This window comes from Pygocentrus nattereri, chromosome 14 (assembly GCF_015220715.1).
Source record: "Pygocentrus nattereri isolate fPygNat1 chromosome 14, fPygNat1.pri, whole genome shotgun sequence".
NCBI lineage: Eukaryota > Metazoa > Chordata > Actinopteri > Characiformes > Serrasalmidae > Pygocentrus > Pygocentrus nattereri.
This window is the reverse complement of record NC_051224.1, coordinates 14,635,800-14,655,848: the sequence shown is the minus strand read 5'-3', so window position 1 is coordinate 14,655,848 and position 20,049 is coordinate 14,635,800. Positions and strand designations below refer to the sequence as shown.

The window sequence follows — 20,049 nt, the reverse complement described above, 5'->3', positions numbered from 1 at the left end:
TTAATGTTTCATCAGTTTTATGTTTACAGGGAAATCTCACATATACAGTTCATCCACATATTTCATTCTTTTTTCCAAAAAAGAAAAAAAAAGGATTAACTATTATTTTTACATATTCTTCAGATGACATTATGATTTTTTTTTCAGAGAGGAGCACAGAAACAAACAAACAAAACAACAAAAAGTAGAAACAACATCAAATTGAAGGGGCCAGAATGCCTTCATTTGCAGTTCTGGTGGGGTTCTTCTTCTCAAACTGAACCCTGAATCAACTCTCTCTAAACAAGGCGTGAATGTTAAAGTGAGGACATCAGAAAATCTAAATAGATTAAATGTATCATCATTTTGTGCTTGAAGAAGATACATCTTAGCAGTTACACATCATTGCTTCACAGTTTTTGCACTTCATTTTCACATCATTTGAACATTTTATCAATTGTGGACCAATTTTGGTCCAAAATTATAGGAAAACAAATATACCATCAGCTATGCTATTTCAACAGGTCTTAAGGGGCCATTTCCCATGTCTTTCTAGTATACAGTTTTTTTACGCAAAGCTCCATTTTGTGACATTAGTTGGGCTTTATGTTCCACAAATGCTTAATACATTTTTACATGGCCATTTTCCACTCTCTCCTTATCCCTTAGAGTTAAACAGGCTGTTATTGTTTTTCTGCCTTTAAGACTGATATATGTAAATGAGCTATGTTCTGATTGGCAGCCCTGTATTCTACCTTGGCAGTCAAAAGACTCCTTACTTCAGAGTGAGTGGGTGGAGCTAAACCTCTGTGGGCTGAATAGGAAGATATATGGAAATGTCTTGATTTTTATGACATCAATAAAAAAAAGGCTGTTTTTTGCAGCTTAGTTTCCATATGTGGACTGTATGACCTGGGGAGTGAAATGCATGTTTGGGAATTTAACACTGTTTCAGTTTTCCGTGATAGAGGTTCTTTAAATGTTATCTGTACAATCACTCCAATACAAGGCATTCTAGATTTGAATTTTATTAGATTGTCATTCTGGATGTTATAAAGCTTTCTTAGTTAAATCATCTACAGTTGTTTAGCATTCTGGACTCTACAATTTCTGCATTATTTACAGATTCCTAGTAATTAGTTGAGATCTGTGGAGCTGTGTACTAGCTGGAGTAGTAGCATCATAATAGAATCATTTTATACATGTATCCACAATAAACTGGCTTCATGTTATTGAAATCACTGAAGTCAAAAAACTCTTTTCATGATATAGGCTTTGGCGATTCAAGGTTTTCTTACAATAGCAACAGAACGCTATGCTTTTTAATTGCCAAAAATGGTTTTGAAGAGTGACTGCAAAGTTGTAGAAGAGGAATGAGTTCAGAGAACTAGACTAGTGTTGTTTAGCTTTGTGCTAAAAAACGTGTTAACTTTGTGTTAAAGAACATTGTGCTTAGAAGGCTGGACTGCCCTGGCTGAAGATCCTGAAGTGAGAACAGGGACAGATGGTAGTGGGATGCATAAACTCATTATGGAGAATAGTAGTCATGAGTGAGAATATATTTACTGGATGGAGAGAATTTCAGGCTTTGTCTTTTTCCAAAACTTCAGTTATTGCATAATTCACACACACACACACACACACACACACACACACACACACACACAAACAGACACACACACACACACACACACACACACGCGATATTAGCACATTTAGTTTTGATCATGTAGGCTACACATTCACCCATCTGATGAACACCCATTTACCATATAAAGCATGGAAACACAAAGAACTGTGCACAGCAAAGAAACACACACACACACACACACATACATACATACACACACATAATATTAGCATGTCCAGTTTTGATCATGTAGGTTACACATTCACCCATCTGATACCATGAACACTCATTTACCATATACAGTATGGAAAGTCAAGGAACTGTGCACAGCAAAGAAACACACACACACACACACACACACACACACACACACACACACACACACACACACACACACACACACACACACACACACACACAATATTAGCACATTTAGTTTTGATCATGTAGGTTACACATTCACCCGTCTGATACCATGAACACCCATTTATCATATAAAGTATGGAAACACAAAGAACTGTGCACAGGAAAGAAAACAAACACACACACACACACACACACACACGCACACGCATGCAGTACTGTGCAAATGTGAAAGACCACCTTTCGTTTATTTATTTTTTTCTAACATATATTTAAGAGAAAATTTAACAGATGCCTCAACAATTAAATATACATTTTCAGCCTTCATTGTTTTTGGGAAACTTGCTTTCAGTTTTTCAAAGAAATCTATATTAACATTAATATTTTTCCACGTCTCCAAAGCTCAGCCTTAGAAGTTGCATTTTCTGCTTCTCACATTACAAGTAATCCCAAAAACATTAAGTGATGTTGAGGTCTGAAATCTGGGGTGGCCAGTCCAATTCTGAGAACACCAGCAGCCTCTTTGTTTGTTTTGTAAATTTTCTTTTCTAAGTAAAAGCTTCTTCACAGCTACACATCCTTTCAGACGTACAACACTGAGTTGTCTTCTCACAGTGGAAGGACATTCGAACTTCCTCTTGTTTATGTTCTTATATCTAATCTCCTCAGAAATATCACATGGAAAATAGATACATTTGGATCAATTTTGATAGAGAATGAAATAAATGAAGGGTGGTCTCTGATTGTTACACAGTACTTTACACATGTATGCATTCCGTATCCGATATTCATCTTCATATTAAGTGCATTACAGCGATTTTGGCAGAAAGCCTAAAACACTGAAGTTAAAACACAGCACCATCATTGTTCACACTGACGAACTCACACACAAGCACTGTAAGTCACTCATATATCTGCACAGCATCTCTCAGTTTGACACAACTTTTCAACAATTCTCATTCACGTACACACAGTCATACTCATTCACTCATCGCAGTAGCACAGCTTCCTTGCCTATTCACAGTAAAATCTACCGTGTTAAATTTAAGTTCATTTTACACTTGAGATTTTACTGTGGACAGTGTGACATTATACTTTTCACTTTTATATTAATGCTTTCTTGCTTTTAGGTATATATTTCGGGCCACTATGTAAACTCCCTGTCTGCCTCTCCTCCATAAAGATAACTATTTCTGCCTACTGGTTGTACATATTCTTCCGTTTTGTCCCAATCTGAGACCCATCCCCCTCCACCCCCAGCCTCGCCCCCATTAGGCCCTGCAGGGTTGGGTTGGTTTATTGCGCCATACTGCCCACCCGTCCTGTAAAGTTCTTCTGTCTCATTGGCGAGCTCGTCTTCTCCCAGGATGCCACACTTCTCCTCGCTGGTGTCCTCAGCATCTGCCCAAGGCTGTTTCTCTCCCGATGCAAATAAACCTGAGAAAGAAGAGTGAAAATGAGATGCTAAAATACTTTTCTCATGTTTTTCTCATGTTACACTGAATGATCAGCCGTTGAGGCAATGGGGCTACTGTAGACTTGGTGTACCAATACACAATTTCAGAATTCAGTTTGTCACATTACAGTGGTGTCTTGGTTTGATATATCTTTCTATACACCAAAAAAAGCAAAAACATATATTTTATATATTTGTTAATTTATTGTGAATTTATTTGTGTATTATTGTATATTTATTTGTGAATATATTGTGAATTTCCCTGCTATCTTATCTTATCTTATCTTATCTTATCTTATCTTATCTTATCTTATCTTATCTCTCTCCCTCTCTCTCTCTCTCTCTCTCTCTCTCTCTCTCTCTATATATATATATATATATATATATATATATATATATATATATTCTTAATTTATCTGGGAGAACATTGCTCATATATGGTAAAGAACACAAGCTGTATACTTTGCATCAATGAATGTGTGTTAACCCATGTAACTGAGGTTTATGAGGCATACCATAGAAGACCACACCCCCATAGTGCACAAGTGATGCAATAAGGAAGACATACTGCCACTCTTCACGAGTCTGTAAACAAAAAGGACATACATTATTGAAATAACGGCAGCAGTAAGGGTATTTTAACAAATCTATAGACTAATGTCACAGAAGTTACAGTAAAAGGTTTCTGTACAGGACAGTCACTAATGTATAATGATGGTGCAGAGGTTCAGGTCAACTGATGCTATAACCATTTGGGTTTATGGACCGATGCCACATATATATACAGCTGTGCAGCCTTTAAGTGCAGTAATGTTCAGTAAAGTCCACCCTTCATTTGATTAATTTCACTGTATTGTACTGTATCAGTACAATTGTAACAAAACCTCATATCTTCAAACTGGTAAGTTTATAGCAGAAGGAAAAAAGTTTTACACTGTAATGTATAATAATCTAGCAAGATTTCGCAAAATTTTGGGCCATTTCTATTGCTCCACTCATCAAACAATATTCACGCAATTTAAAAGACAGCTGCTATTTTTAGATGGTAAAAAGAAGTGAAGTCATTGCTTTATGTAAGCTATAATATGAAAAGCTGTGTGGAGTTGACAAATGCTTCAGAAGCAAAACACATTGATGCACGAATGAATGCAAGCATGTCAGTGTGTTGGGGGCCTGTTATTATTAGCATTTACCTTATGTTTAGTCATGGCTCCCACTATTAAGGGGCACACCATGCCAGATAAAGTGCCCACTCCATTAGAAATGCCCATCAGGATGCTGGCATAACGTGGAGCTATGTCCAGATGATTCACATTAAAGCCTATCATAAAGAGAAAAAGAAAAATTGTCATAATTGAAAACAAATGGGTCCTCAACCAACTCAAGCATCACTTCTCATTCGAAGCCCAGCTAAACCAAACTTAAGCTTATTCTGGACATATTCTGAGAAGAACCAATTCATGGGAAAGACCATTATGCTTGCAACATTTGAAGACAAAGAGGAACAGGATGACCAGCTTCAAGATGCATAAATACAATAAGAGGAATCCAGACATGGGACTTAATAATAATAATTAAACCATGTCCTACGATGCCAGTTATATACATATTTATATGCACTGTCCATCAAAAATTTGGGGCCACCTGTCATGCATAAACATGTAGATGTTGTTGGCAACAGCTACTTTTAACTCTCAGACTTTGAGTTTCTTACACAGACGAGCAGGTTTTGCCTAACTAATGATCTGACAGTTTTCTTTTATAAAACAAAGCACACTGTTTGGTGTGCTATTTTTACCACTCTTTTGGTCAAAAAGTGGTTTAAAGACTTGAGATGTTTGAGAACTGATATCACAACAAAGGGGTGGGGGCTTAGCATTATTCACAGGGTAGAACTTTTGTCAGTTGTGCCTTCAGGTTTGCCGTTTTTACAAAGAAAATAGCAACATATGTTCAACATTTTAAGGGGATCTGGAAATTATATTGTACTTTTTTTAGTACTGTGACATATTTATGAGTGACAAGGGTTATCATGGAGGGTCTCTGAGTTAGCTTTGTGTTTTGCTCAATGATAGGAGTGGGTTGTGGGTGGGGAGGTGAAACATAAAATGATTTCTGAATATTATGTTTCTTCCCCCGTGGGTGCACAGTCACACAATCAAAAATCATGGTGCTGTTTTTGAGGCAGGCAAAAGTCACTACAATTCAATCAAAGACCACAAGAAAGCAAGAACTATGTCTTTTAACCCCTTAAAGGGTCAAGGTCTGCTGGTGGGCACGTTGTATTACACACTTTTATAACCTAATAGCTCAGCCAGTTTACACTGAAGTCCATGTAGTTACTGAAGAGTAGCCTTAGCTTGTAATAAGTCTGGGGTTTTAAAGGGTTAAAATATGTGATTTGCTGAATTACATCTCATAAAAATGAAAACAAAAAGTACATTTTCACTTCCGTTTGACTGTATGCTATGCAACATTATTACAAACTGCCAAACATGCCCACTTATTAAAATCATTTTGAAAAGCTAGGCATCCCTAAACTTTGATTGTCAGTGTATGTGCTGAACTGTGTTGTATGGTCAATGTTATAAGTAGTAAGTGTCCTGTGTTGTGTGTTCAAACCTGAGATGGCAAAACCGCTGAAGCCAACAGCTAATACGAGGAAAGATATAGCCACTCCTTTAGTGTGAGAGAAGCCCACCACCAACAGCAGAGTGGCCTCCATTCCGAATCCTGCAAAATACACACACACATTAACCACAGTACTGAATTTTTAGCAATAAACATATTTCAAAGCACAAGGCTTTCAGATGAAACTGGTGGCAGTTGTAAGTCTGCATGTATTACTTAGAATTGTAACTGTATTTATGGTCTTCTTTGCTTTATTGTTTTATTATTTAGTTATACATCTTATGTAAGTTATTATTTAGTAGGTACTATGAATGATTCTGTAACTATGATGAAACATGGACATTTGTCATTAAATGTTTAAGCTGTAGTTAGAGAGGTACTGAACCTTTCCTAAAATTAGTTGGGTGGATGGTGCAGGGGGTCCAGGTGACACGCTCCTGAGCATCAAAACTGGAGCGCATTGTATTTCTGGAGTTTGCGTTCTGTGTGTACCTGTTCGCTGCTCTGTGAAATATTATTGAATCATACATGCATCTGTGTCAATTCACTGTTCGAGTGTGTGCGTATGACTGTGTTATGCATCAGTGATTAATGCCCCAGCTGCTAAACCTAAACCAGACATTACACACACACACATACATCCTCTATCTCCTCTCTTTCTCTTTCTCTCTCTCTCTCTCTCTCTCTCTCTCTTTCAGTTAATCTCTCTCGCTTTCTCTTTCTCTTTCTCTTTCTCTCTCTTTCTCTCTCTCTCTCTCTCTCTCTCTCTCTCTCTCTCTCTCTCTCTCTCTCTCTCTCTCTCTCTCTCTCTTTCAGTTAATCTCTCTCTCTTTCTCACCTCCACAGTTCATGAGTTTGCGGACATTTGTAGTGCTCATTAGGTTGTGTGACCTCAGGTAGTCAGCCAGCTGCCCCCCCACTGGCACTATGATGGTCATCACTAGGTGAGGAAGTGCAGACACCAACCCCACCTGAGAGAGAAAGAGAGAGAGAGAATAAATACATATAAACAAATCATTAATCAAGTCCAATTTCCAACGCTCTTCTTAAGAATGCTTACTATTTACAGTTACCATCCAGCTTACGTAGTTTATCTAATTAGTCTTTCATTAATTTAAATCAGGGCTGCTGCTGATGTTTAACGAATTCATGCAATGGCTGAAGTGCACTGAAAAGTCAGAAACCAAACCTATTTCTTCTAACTGTAATACCTGTCCAGTCTTCTAAGACAAAAAAACTACAAAAAGCTTTAAAAGCTAAAAATATTTACATGTTTTACTGTATTTATGTTTAATTGCATTTGTTCTTATTTTTATTGTGTTTTTAGTGGAAAATCACACTTACTGATAGAGAGATCTTGGCTGCCTAAGACTTTTGCACACTATTTCATGATCTACTGGCACTGGACCATGCTTATGTCATGCACTGTTTAAAAAACACTGTCAATTTCTAGTCGTTCAATTTGTAGTCATTCGACTAAAAATCAAAAATCAGACCTTTTATTGACTTAAACCCCATTCAGATGAAATAAAATGTACATATGCTCCTTGGTGATTTCAAATTATTATAAATTCCTTAAAGAGCTAATTTTAAACTAAATAAAATAAAACACAACATGCAAATTTGACAGACATCCTCCCATAGAAACAAATCCAATCCAAACAGGGCTTAAGACTGAGCGAACAAGCCACTACAATCTTTTGAAGGCAACTGTGTTTGTCTCTGTCCTTGCATTTCTGCCATACAGGTCAAATTCTGTGCTCTGGTAGGAGTGAGCAGGTATAAGTGAGTTTCACCTTGCTGATCTCAAAGCCAAACACCTCCTCGAAGTACGCTGGCTGGCTGATGAGAAGCAGGTAGAAGGTCCAGCTCCTGCAGAAGTTAGCCACGATGATGGCATACACCGGCATTGAAGTGAAGAAATGACGCCAGGGTGTCTTAAATTTCTGCAGAGAATGGAAAACACAGAGGTCTCTGTTTCCCTTCCACACACAGCATAGCATATTACAGCAGCAGCAAAAAGAGAGAGGAGAAAGAAGGAGAGAGAATGCAAACGTACACCCTGAATGTGTGCCAGGGTGTGATGGAAGGAGAAAAAAAAAATTCTGTATAAATATACCAGTGCTGTCATATGAAACCTCATTTATACAAACATAATTTGTCTACCGTAATTTTCCCTGACCCAAAGTTCAATCTAACCCTAACCTTAACATTAACCTCAACCCAAAACCTGAATCTAACACTATCCTTAACCTTAACCTCAACCCAAAACCTGAATCTAACCGAACTGTTCTTAGGTAAGAACAAAATCCATGCACACTCAGGAGCACAAAGGTGCAAACCATTCTGAATCTGACGTAGACGTTTTCCCAGGATCTTTCTCAAGAACAAATTAAGAAAAAAAAACTTGGTCATTGGTGAATGAGGTCCAATAATTTAAAATCATGGACCTAAATAATGAACTCAAATGTACACCTGAAGGGGATTGACTAGTCCTGCTGATTCGCCGATTGCATCCTCAATGTATTTCCTTTCCTCTGGGGTGATGGTAGGGTGGACAGCTGGACTCTCATAGGACACCAAGATCCAGAAGAGGTACCATAATATCCCAAAACTACCTGAGAGAGAGAGACAACAGAAGGAGAGATATATGAGAGAAAAGAGGGAGCCCAGGAGTCACACGTTCCACAAGACAGTCTTGATTGGCTAAGCACACCACATTCAAAGGCAACAAATTCGACCTCATCTAATGTTTGCGATCACTGACAAGTGTATGAAATGTGCATCAGTTTCCCAAAATTCAATGTAATCCAGGTCTTCATTAAGGCTGCACACAATCAATCAGAGCACAGTAGAACTGTGAACTATAAAAGTAAACAAAACTTTACCATGTATAGCTAAACACTGCAGTCAGTAACTTCAGATGTTGCACCGAGTTCGACTTCCTTCTTGTGCACACACGCATAGGCATAACAATGCTGTAGATTACATTTGTGATTTATATTTATAAATCACTGTTGCATTTTCAAACTGGAGATATGTTTGTAAGTAAAAACAACAGAAATCAAGAAAGAGTATATATGAGTCTATATGTCTCAGTGACATGCATGTTCATGAAGGAATGCCAGATTCAGTGGTGGAGTCGGAAATTTGTAGCAGGTCAAGAGGAATTTTGAACAAGCATTAACAGAAAACATTTGGGCACCAGACATGTCTTCTCCAATCAGAAATATCTGATAAGTGGAAAATTATGTAAATCTGATTTGTGCCTAACCATTCTTTTACATTTAAGGGATATAATTACTTATTATAATTATGGCACCGTTTAAATGTCTTATTGGTGCAGAAGAGAGTTGGCTAGAAGATAAATAAACATTTCATGTATATGCACGTAGTTGTCACTTACCGTATACATAAAACACAGAATACCATCCAGTATACTGCACTAACACTCCAGCTAAAGGCATGGCCACCACAGCTCCAGCATACGACCCTAAATCAGACAAAGATCCACAAAAAAACATGCTCCATCATTAACACTTAAATGAAGCTCACTTTGGAAATAAATCACCTGACACATTTAAATGACTTTTTAATAGAATGTAAAAAAGAACGATGTAAAAATGTTATAATGTAAATCTAATAATGTGACCAACCAGATCCAGCAAAGCTGGATGCCTTAACATAAAGACCCAATTTGCATTAGAAATAAATGTTGCCCTAATTTTAATAACTCATTCACTTTGTGTCCAAACAGGGAGGCTAAATAAAGCAGTAAAATAGCCTAAGCAGTGTCAACTCATGACTTGTCTGAAAGTCATTATTGTATCCAAAATCTACAAATTGCATACAGTAGCACATACTGTTCTCTTGCTTACTCTGTGACTGTGGAACTTTTTATACAGTCAACATCATGGCCCACTGCACAGCCTGCAGCCTCTAAACTTTAATGCACTTTGTTAAGTTTGTTAAGAGCCATTTGCATGCTGACACTGTATAGCTCCAATAAAGATTCTTCAACTGTTGCAAGCTTTCCATCATAAAAATAGAGGAAATATTTTTTTTTTTCAAAAAAGCTCTATATAGACTCACATACAAGATATTCTCCATCCATCTGAAGAAGCATTTATACCAACCAAACAACCATTTAACCATGCAAATCATTATTTGAGTAATCATGGTTCTACATAGATCCATTGTCTTCACTAGAACCCTTAAAAAATCATCTTTGTAAAGAGTGAATTGTCGTTAGTTGGTGTCTCACCACAGAAAGCTGTCGTAGCCAATCGGCTTCTCTCAAGAGGCGGAGCCCATTTGGCCCAGATCCCGTGGCATGCAGGATATGACACGCCCTGTGGGTGTAGCAATAAAAAATGCAGATGAACATAAGCACCTCAAACATTAGGCAACTGATAAACAAAGAGAATGAAACATTATGGCCCAAACTGATGCAGCGTCTCGGAGTGGTGTGTCCACTTTTTGCCCTTATTACAGCTTCCATTCTTTTCAGGAGACTTGCTTTCATGGTTAGAAGTTGGTTGCATTTTCTGCTTCTCGTGATCCAAGTAGTTACAACCAAATTCAATGATGATGCAATGACACGACTGTAACGACACTCTAACTGCACACATTAGACTGTACATACTGCTACTATTCCGAGTTATGTTTATACTCATCTATCTATCTATCTATCTATCTATCTGGCTGTCTGTCTGTTTGTCAGGCTGGCTGGCTGGCTGGCTTCTGGGGGACGACAGCAGCTTCTTTGTTTGATCTGCAAATTTTATTCTTTTTTTCTCTGTTTCTCAGTAACAGCTTCTTTACAGCTGCACATCCTTTCAGACTCATATTGTTGAGTTGAATCTCACAGTATAAGGATGGACAGAAACACACGTGGAATTTTTTTTTGTTTTTTTTTTGTAACTCTCGAAGTTAAAAGCTTTAAGTACTGTTCATTTGATGGTGACAGTATTGATGGCATACCTGGTCTAGCACAGTTGCTAGGAGTCAAATTTTCTCTATTCATTTTTTAATTTAGATTTACTTCTTACTTTCCGTTTACCCCCTTCTATAGCCAGTGTCTTTAGAAATGTCTCTTGGAAAATTAATAACTTGTACTGAATGGTACTGTAAGAGTTTAGCAGCAGTCAGACATATGCAGATCTGAGATACAAAAATGGGTTTATTGACGTGAGACAGTGGAGAAGTCCAAAGGCAGGCAAGGGTCGAAACCAGTAATCCAAACTCAGGCTGCCAAATACAAAAGGGTAAGGCAAAAAACAAAGTTGGATGTAACAAGCAAAGGGTCAGGCACAAAAACGAGAGAGAGTAAACAAAGAAAACGCTCAGCAAGTTCATAGAGAAACAATACCTCGCAACTCTAACTGGCCAAAGCCCAGGCTTATAAACTAGCCTGACTAAGTCATCTGATCCTAGATCACAGATGTAAAGAGTTAGTACTCTGGTGATTGAGATCTGTGACAGGTGCATAGCTGGTCGTCACCAGTCATGTGATCTCCCTGCATCTCTTGGGAAATGGAGTCCGCTATGGACTCTGAAGCTGTCACACAGTCAGAGGTCACATGCTCTCCCAAAGGATCTTGGGAGATGGAGTTCATAATACTGAGAGGATCTGTCTGTGGCGTGACTGGTACCTAAGGCTTTGGCTGGTAATTAAAATAAGTGAAGGGTGGTCTCTGACTTTTGCACAGTATCATGTGATTTGTATTGTTTGCATTTTTATGGGATGGTGCTAAATTCTAGAATTTTGAGCATTTCATTTAATTAAATTTGTGTAGCACTTTTTCCAGTCAAGATCGTTACAAAGCAGTTTAACAGCGATTGGCAAAATGGATTTATGGTGTACTGCTGTATAATAATGTACAAACAGATAAACACCAACAAAGCTCAAAAAAGAAAAAAGGCAACTTGTGCATGTGAAAAGCATTTTAGTGCCTAATTAAATTTTACAAATGCAGTGAATTGGACACGTTTACACTCTCACACAAAGCACAGATGGCGTACCTCCACAAGACCCTGGCATATCCTGATCATAATGACACATCCATAGTGGACTCGTGCCGCAGCCGGTATCAGCATGTTCAGGATGGACGTGGCCACAATCGCAAAGCCAAACACTCTGAGACAAACAGGAATGCAAACCATTTCAGAACACACATTTACAACAGCATACACAATATCAGCTCTTCCTAATCAATAAACAAAAAAAACAATATGAGGATAAATTAAGAACCTGTTGGCAGCAAATTTCTGACAGATGAATCCTCCGGGGATCTGTGTGACAATGTAACCCCAAAAAAATGAGCCATGGATCATCCCCACCGTCTCTGGATCCCATGTAAATTGAGCAGCCTAGAGAGAGAGAGAGAGAGAAAGGGGGAGACAGAAAGAGAGAGAGAGAGAGAGAGAGAGAGACAGAGACTTTTAATCCCCCTTAATCAACCACTGTCCACATAATTAGAGTGGTCACAACCAGCTCAGAATAAAATTAAATACAGAACAAAGAAGAAAAGCAAAAAAACAGCTCAGCCAATTTACACAGAGGTCACTTTTAACACAGAGGTCACATTTAACACAAACCCACTAAGCTCATCAGGTTCACAAAGCAACCCCCCCCCCCCCCCCCCCCCCCCCACCGCTCTCGCCCAAAAGAAAAAGGAAAAAAAAAGGTCAACATTGTCAACAAGTGTGCGATAGGTCAATTCAACAAGGAGTCGTTTCATGACCCATCCCCTGACCATCAGAGCCGGGTCAGTACCCCCACAGCTCTTTATTCTGTTCCTCCTAGTATACCAGATAGCTAACTTAACAGAACCACACAGAAAATGTATTCCTTTTTGAAACTGTGTACTTTGGAGCATAAATAAATAAACTCTCATCAAAAGAGCCCAAAAACTGCAAACCCCAGTCCTTAATCAAACCCATAATTGGACCCAAACGTACACACTGAAGAAAAACATGAGGCACCGTTTCTGACATTCCACAGAAAGGACAACTATCTTACACTAATGGACCAATCCGCGTAGCATGGGAGAGAGAGAGAGAGAGAGAGAGAGAGAGAGAGAGAGACAGAAAGAGGGAGAGAGAGAGAGAGAGACAGTCAAAAAATAGAGCAAGACTAAGAAAAAGAAAGAGTGAAAGATAGAAAAAGGGAGAGAGAGAGAGAGAGAGGTAAAGAGAAAAAGAAACAGGGAACAGAGGATGAAGAGAGAGAATGAATGAGAAAACAGAAAGAAAGAGAAAGAAAAAGAGAAATAAGAGAGAGAAGGAAGAGAGAAAAAAGAAGGATAGTAAAAAAGAGAGGACAGTAAAATAGACAAAGAAAGAGAGAGCAAGAAAAATAAAAGATGAAATGAAAGAGAGAGAGAGAGAAAAACGTAAGAGAGAGAAAAATATTTTAAATTTTTAATGACACTTAACTGCCAACAGTGGAATATTCTTTTGAAATCCAACCATACAGTAACTGCTTCTGCACTGTGAGCAGTTTTACAACACAATGTAATACGAACTGGTTTAGGCTTCATGCCAATATCAAAATCATGACTGAGGCGAATCCAGAAATAACAGTGCATGGATATTCATCTAGGAACCTACTAAAGTAAAATTAAATAGTTCTACTTTCAAATACTAAATATACCACTTCCACTTGACTTTGATTTTTCATTTACTCATAGAAGATTGTTTTTAACAAGCTACTTTAGACACTGCAAAAGACGTACATCTTATCCCACACATAAGCTAAGAACAGCTCAGCTGGTTTGGATTTGGGTCCCTGTAGTTACTGAATAATAAGCATTAGTATGTAATAAGTTTGGGATTTTTAGGGGTTAAGTACGTTGGAGGATCCTTGATGTTTTGGTGCTGTTTGTCCTTTAAAGGCCCTGGGAACCGTGTTATCTTGGACTCCATATAGTACCAGGAGAATTTAAAATGAAAATCCAATTCCCTTTGCCAAAAAGCTAAAACTGGGATGTTATTGGATCTTCCAGGTGTACAAAGAACAAAAATATATTGTAGCCACCAACTACTGGCTTTGTCGTTGTTTATGCTATTGTTCATCAGTATGTGATATGTGTTTATTAATGTGTTATTCTGTATCAGGGGGTGGATTTAGTCCAAGTTAGTATGTGGTCACAGTCAGGCTGAAGCCTGTAGGTGAAAAAATGTCAATCCTCCAAACCCCCGGAGAGAGGGTAAATATTTAGGCTACAAATCCATGAACATGTAAATTGGTAGCACAATACAAACTGTAAATTGATTCACTGGAAATCAGATTTTCTTGTGAATTAACCACATCAAGCTACCAGTGTTGAAACTAACTTGTGAACCTAAATAACAACGTAGCTCTAGAAGCTACAATGAACTAGACGAAACCACAAAACCGTTATGATAGCCATCTCACTCACACCTACTAATAGCAGAATATAAAATCTAACATTGCCAGAGATCGAAACCCTACAGTTTATTGTCCTAGAACTCAGGACAGTGAACAAGTACATGTGGTGAAGTGTGACTATGCAGTGAAGTACCAAAGGAGACCAAAGTAGCCTGAGAATATTTGTTTTAAATTTGTTTTATTTATCTTTCTTTTTCCTGACCTGATGCATGATAGCCACTAAATCTTTGGGCATAATATGTGCTTTGCTGGGTGCCGTGCATGCTGCAACAGTACCAGGAATTAACCAAAGCTGATCCCTCTTGACAGGTCACACTGGGACGAGACACATGCCAAAACCTGCATCCAGTGGCAGAGCAGGATGTTCCTTCTAACCAATTGATTTTGGTTTTAACATTTTGAGAGAGTAGTCATGAAGCCAAATACACAATTCGTTGGCTCCAAATACAACTGGTAGGCCTATGCAACCAGTGCTTTATTAGGGAAATTAACCTATCATTAAGTCATCATTCTAAGAAACCAAAGCAGAAACAAATCATATTTCATACCACATTCACAGTTTTAAAAAGCTCACAGTTTCTTTTGTATTGTATTTCCCCTGAGGTCCATTTATTAAGTTTGTGTGGGTTTTTGTACAAAATTAATTCTTAATTAATTGTTGCATCACAGTTTTCCAGTATCTTTTTATTAAGACTGACTCTTGCATGTGACCTCTGTTCTGATCGGGTACCCTGTATTGTGCCTCTTCCAAAGAGTAGTCTCAACACAAAAACAATGAATTAAAATTTTTTATGTCTACAGAGCCATAAAGCTGATTTCCACGATTGTGCTATGTAAACAGAGTCCTTATAGGAAAGTCAAGTGTTTCCAGCATTCCCATTCGTTTCTCTATCATTGACTGATCTGTTTATTGTGCAGATGACTGTTTGTGCTGGTTGTATGAGTCGCCTTGCATATTACCATTCAGGATACCATTAAAACCATCAGCCAAAACACATTACAAATCCAACCGAAACCAAATGAAACACTTATTAGTTTCTATGGGGCTTTTCAGCAGGAACACATTTAAAAACTAAAGATTAATATAATGCTCAGTTTAAGCTGCCTAAGGTAAGGTTTTATGCCTGCATATGTAATGTAAGTGTACACATAAAACCCCCATATTAAGGTAAGTTAATTGAGCTGTATGTCTACATATCCCGTTAGTTTATCTAGGCAACATAAGCTGTAGTTTGTGTAATATTTAGCCTGTGACTCTCTATATGCATTTAAACCAAATTTGGTTTTAGCCTAAAGCATAAAATATAATGCTAGCCCAACGCAAATTCATCACAAATTTATTGGAAACCCACATAAAATGACTGAAATGATGATTAATGTAAAACGCACTAAGAAAAACAAAGCAAGCATCAGTGCATGCGCTGAATGCCTCTGGCTTGAACCCCACTGGAGTGAAACTGCTGGCGGCTCTGCAAACATATTATTTAATTTTTTTTTGCAGTTTAATTTGCATATATGGACTATTGAGTGAACATTACTTAATAGTGTGTATACATTACATTAAACATTAAACTACATTGTGATTTTAAATACATGGACTCTTTAATCATTTTGGTTTCTTTAAAGGCATGATATCAGGTAAGTTAAACTAGGCACTTAAATTACTACACTTGTACTGCACAAAAAGCAATTAACATGTACATTTCTGGCATTCTTATGTTTATAAGATCAGTTACAGCTTGTTTATCATGGCGCTTTGTTCATGCCCTGCTCACCTCTATGATGTGCTTCTTTCCTTTAAAAACAGTGTGCTCATTGACCATACTGACGATGGCCACACCCAGGTTGCAACGGATGCCGAAAGAGATGCAGAACCCCAGGCCAGAGAGGATAGCGATGATGTACCGGCGCGGCAGGCCGAAGCATGTGCAATCCACGACGGGTAGCTCCTTCTCCTCCACCAGCTCTGGCCTGCCCTCCGCCGACAGCTCGATGGTCTCTCCATTCTCCTGACGCTTTTCTAGGATTCTGTAGGAAGAAAGAGAGCATTTCCTTAAATGACCTTAACACAGAAAGTTCCTTAAATTATCCATAAATGAATATCTCAAAACTGCATCTTAGTAGAGCACATTATATCTCCAACACAGTAACTTTACAGGAGAAAAACATTATTAACTTTTAATGTTAAATTTACTCCAAGTAACTTTAGAACATTTCTACTGGCCTGTTCTTCATGAATTTCTCACACAGTTTAAAGGCCAGCAATGGACTTTCATTATTTATTAGTTACATTAGTGTCATAGCTCCAGTGCAGAATGAAAGATACAAACTTTCTGACACCCACACTAAACACGACGATGGAGCATGGAGATGAATGATAGCATTTAATTCTAACTTTAATAGTGCAGCACTTTACCCTTCTATGCTTTTGGAAGGACTTTTCAAAATGTTATAAATATAAATTAGTTTTTTCTTGGTCTATTTGCAGTCAGTACTCTATATAGGAGTAGGCAGGTTCATTTAGAGGAAAACAATACCACACATGTACATTTGTGACAGTTGTCCTGACAATGCTATTTTGAGAATAATGCTGCAGCCCACCTATTTTGCCCACCCTGTTGTAATGTCAGTACTCACCAGCACTCCTTTCAGGTGTTTAATTAAAAAATATATCAATGTGTGGCAGTTTGAAAAAGAAAAGTGTCAGATCGTTATTTAGGCAAAACCTGCGTTTCATACTGAGGACGTTCACCAAGGACACTGGGATGAACACGATGAACATATTGCAAAAAATGAGAAAAATATATGCAAAAAAGGTGTTAAATTAGCAATAGATCTGCAAGTATTGTAAGTCTGCTGACTTATTTCAAAGGTAACAGTGAGCAAAGTTCAAATTTCAAAAGAAGGTAACTTTAGGTTTGCACTTCACATCATTAAAGTTAAATCTCCTTTAAAAATTAAGGATTTCTGCTATTCAGTAACAGTCACATACATGAGTTACACTACACACATCTAGCACCCCTGCATGAGAGAGAGAGAGAGAGAGAGAGAGAGAGAGAGAGAGAGAGACATAGAAAGACATAGAGGTAGAGGGAAAGGTAGAGTGTGGAATTGATAGAAAGAGAGAAAAAGTGAGAGAGATAAAGAAAGAAAGAGAGAAATAGACAGAGAGAGAGACAGACAGAGAAAGGTAGAGTGTGAGATGTACATCAGACAGAAAGAAGGAGAGCCAAAAACAGAGATAGAGAGAGAAAGAGAGAGAGAGAGAGAGAGAGAGAGAGAGAGAGAGAGAGAGAGAGAGAGACTGTGAGGGGGTGTCTCAGTGGATATCAGAACATGGGCGTTAAGCAGAGACCTGAAGAGAGACCATCTGGGTACTGCAACCTGCCCCACAACACACACACACACACACACACACACACACAAGCCAATGTGCAGGTAACTATGGAGCACACAAAATAATCATACATCAGATGTAAATATTTATCTGATTGCAAGTCAAATAAATGACACCACACAGTATTTCTGTGCTTCATGCTGTGGAAATATAATATAATGTTTTACAATTACACTGAAAGTCAAAAAGCATCACTTAGGTTTAGCAACTGTTTATAATATGTTTTGACCACAAAATCAGTTTTGTTCAAAATCAGAGCAAAACAGTGGTGGACAGTAAGTAAATGTAATTTTTTTACATTTTTTACAAAAACGTAGTTTTTTGTGTATCTCTACTTTACTGAAGTTTTTCCATTTTGGGCGACTTTCTACTTTCACCCCACTACATTTCAAAGTCAAATATCTTACTTTTTACTCCACTACATTATGCGATATCTGTCATTCCTTTTGGTTTATGTGTGTGCATAAAAATGTAACATGTCAAAACAAAAGAAGCATGAAAGAAGAACACCAATCAGGACACACCAGTTACCTTGTTTTGGGCTTGTTTTGATCTGTTGGACATACTGAACATCAGTGCACCTGCATGAAATTTTGAGAGTCTCTATTCAACATAAATGATGAACTAACCTATCTTTGTGTAAATAGACCACAATATGGAAATATGTACACATGTACATGTTGTTGTGACTGGCATGTCTTGTTTCTGAATTTCTACAAACACTTTCATTTTGTAGTAAATTTGTTTTGGCTAGTTTATGTTTATGAACAGCGACCTACAGATGCAATATTGTAAAGGAAAACTCATTTGTGAACCTTTAATGCAAGACTTATCAAACTTAAACTTGTAACTAAGTTGCAAATAAATCTTAAACTGAAACTTTGTTTATTCACAAAAAGTTACTTCACAGCCACTCTAGGTTCTACCTGATGGAAATTGTTTGCCTTCAGTGTTTTGTGCTTATGATAATTTTATTAGACATCTGCATCAGACTAATTAATGACATTCTATTAAAAGATTGGTGTATCAAGAGTGGCACTGTAGTATTATCACATAAAATGAGATGATAAAGCAAGAATCTTGTTACAAAAATGATAATAGGACATTAAAGTTACAATTAATCTTTTAGTACTTTTACTTTTGATACTTAAGTACAGTTGAAGGCAAATACTTTTGTACTTTTACTCAATTAGAGGTCTAAAAGGAGGAACCTCTAACTTTACTGGAGTAATATTTTACCTTGGTTATCTCTACTGTAACTCAAGTACATGATTTGTGTCCACCACTGGAACCGAATCATCTCTGCTCCAACAAAGTCCCTGTTAACCTTGTGTGGCATAAATGTTTGTGTTACTTTAGAACTGAGAACTGTCTGCTGACTATGTATGATTAACAGCTCTCGGTCAGCACTCCCAGCCCACTACACTGATTATACAGAACTAAACACAACAGAACAATTGAAATGGGGGGGGGGATTAATAATGCTACATATTCAGGTGCTGTTATTGACCATCCTGTGTGGTCTCACTGAAAACATTATCCAAGTTTAATGTGGAAACATGTTAAAGAAGGTTCTGATTTGCATTGCTGTTGTATCTGCATCCAGGGAATGGTGGAAAGAATGAAACAAATGGACTGAGGAAGCAATGAAAGGATAGTTGAACACAGACAGTTGGACAGACAGATGAGCTAGCTTCAAAGCTCAGTCAAGTTTTTTTCTTTACTAAGCTGGGTTTTTTCTCATAATATGCACTTTTTGAATTTGACTGAATAGAGAGGGGAGTTAAGATTTTGTGCATATGTCAAAAATGCACCAACCTTGTGACTGGTGAGGGAATTGCTTACATATGCATGACCCAAGATTAGGACTGCCCACCTTAGGTCAAAGAGAAACTATGGTGGAAAATGCATGGAGAGGAAAAATCCAACCACTATGGATGCTCTGTGGACAGGAGAGAACAATGAGTAAGCAGTTTCTTTAGGTCACATAAAACCTATGACTAAGCAGTGTGAGACCTACACCTACACCTGGAGCATTCATCTCAAACCAAGAATGTCTTTCTAGGCAGCTAACTTAGCTTATTTCTTTCAAACCTTGGTTTTCTGCTTCACAACAGTGGAACCTTTTTTAGGAGGCTATATCACCATGGCAACTTATTCTGCATGCCTAGCCTGCA

General features: G+C 37.8%; 1 protein-coding gene across 1 annotated transcript in view; it reads right to left on the bottom strand.

Moving 5' to 3' along the window:
* Positions 1-20,049, bottom strand: part of slc17a7a (solute carrier family 17 member 7a) — a 33,199-nt gene continuing 13,150 nt past the window's right edge. Inside the window, exons 2-13 of the mRNA XM_017686724.2 lie at positions 16,251-16,503; positions 12,313-12,431; positions 12,084-12,198; positions 10,324-10,411; positions 9,466-9,552; positions 8,535-8,677; positions 7,856-8,005; positions 6,898-7,030; positions 6,051-6,161; positions 4,622-4,749; positions 3,944-4,013; positions 1-3,409 (exon numbers count right to left, since the gene is read on the bottom strand). Of these exons, the coding sequence (XP_017542213.1) occupies positions 3,120-3,409; positions 3,944-4,013; positions 4,622-4,749; positions 6,051-6,161; positions 6,898-7,030; positions 7,856-8,005; positions 8,535-8,677; positions 9,466-9,552; positions 10,324-10,411; positions 12,084-12,198; positions 12,313-12,431; positions 16,251-16,503 (1,687 nt within the window). The 3' untranslated portion in view covers positions 1-3,119. The remainder of the gene's footprint in view (positions 3,410-3,943; positions 4,014-4,621; positions 4,750-6,050; positions 6,162-6,897; positions 7,031-7,855; positions 8,006-8,534; positions 8,678-9,465; positions 9,553-10,323; positions 10,412-12,083; positions 12,199-12,312; positions 12,432-16,250; positions 16,504-20,049) is intronic.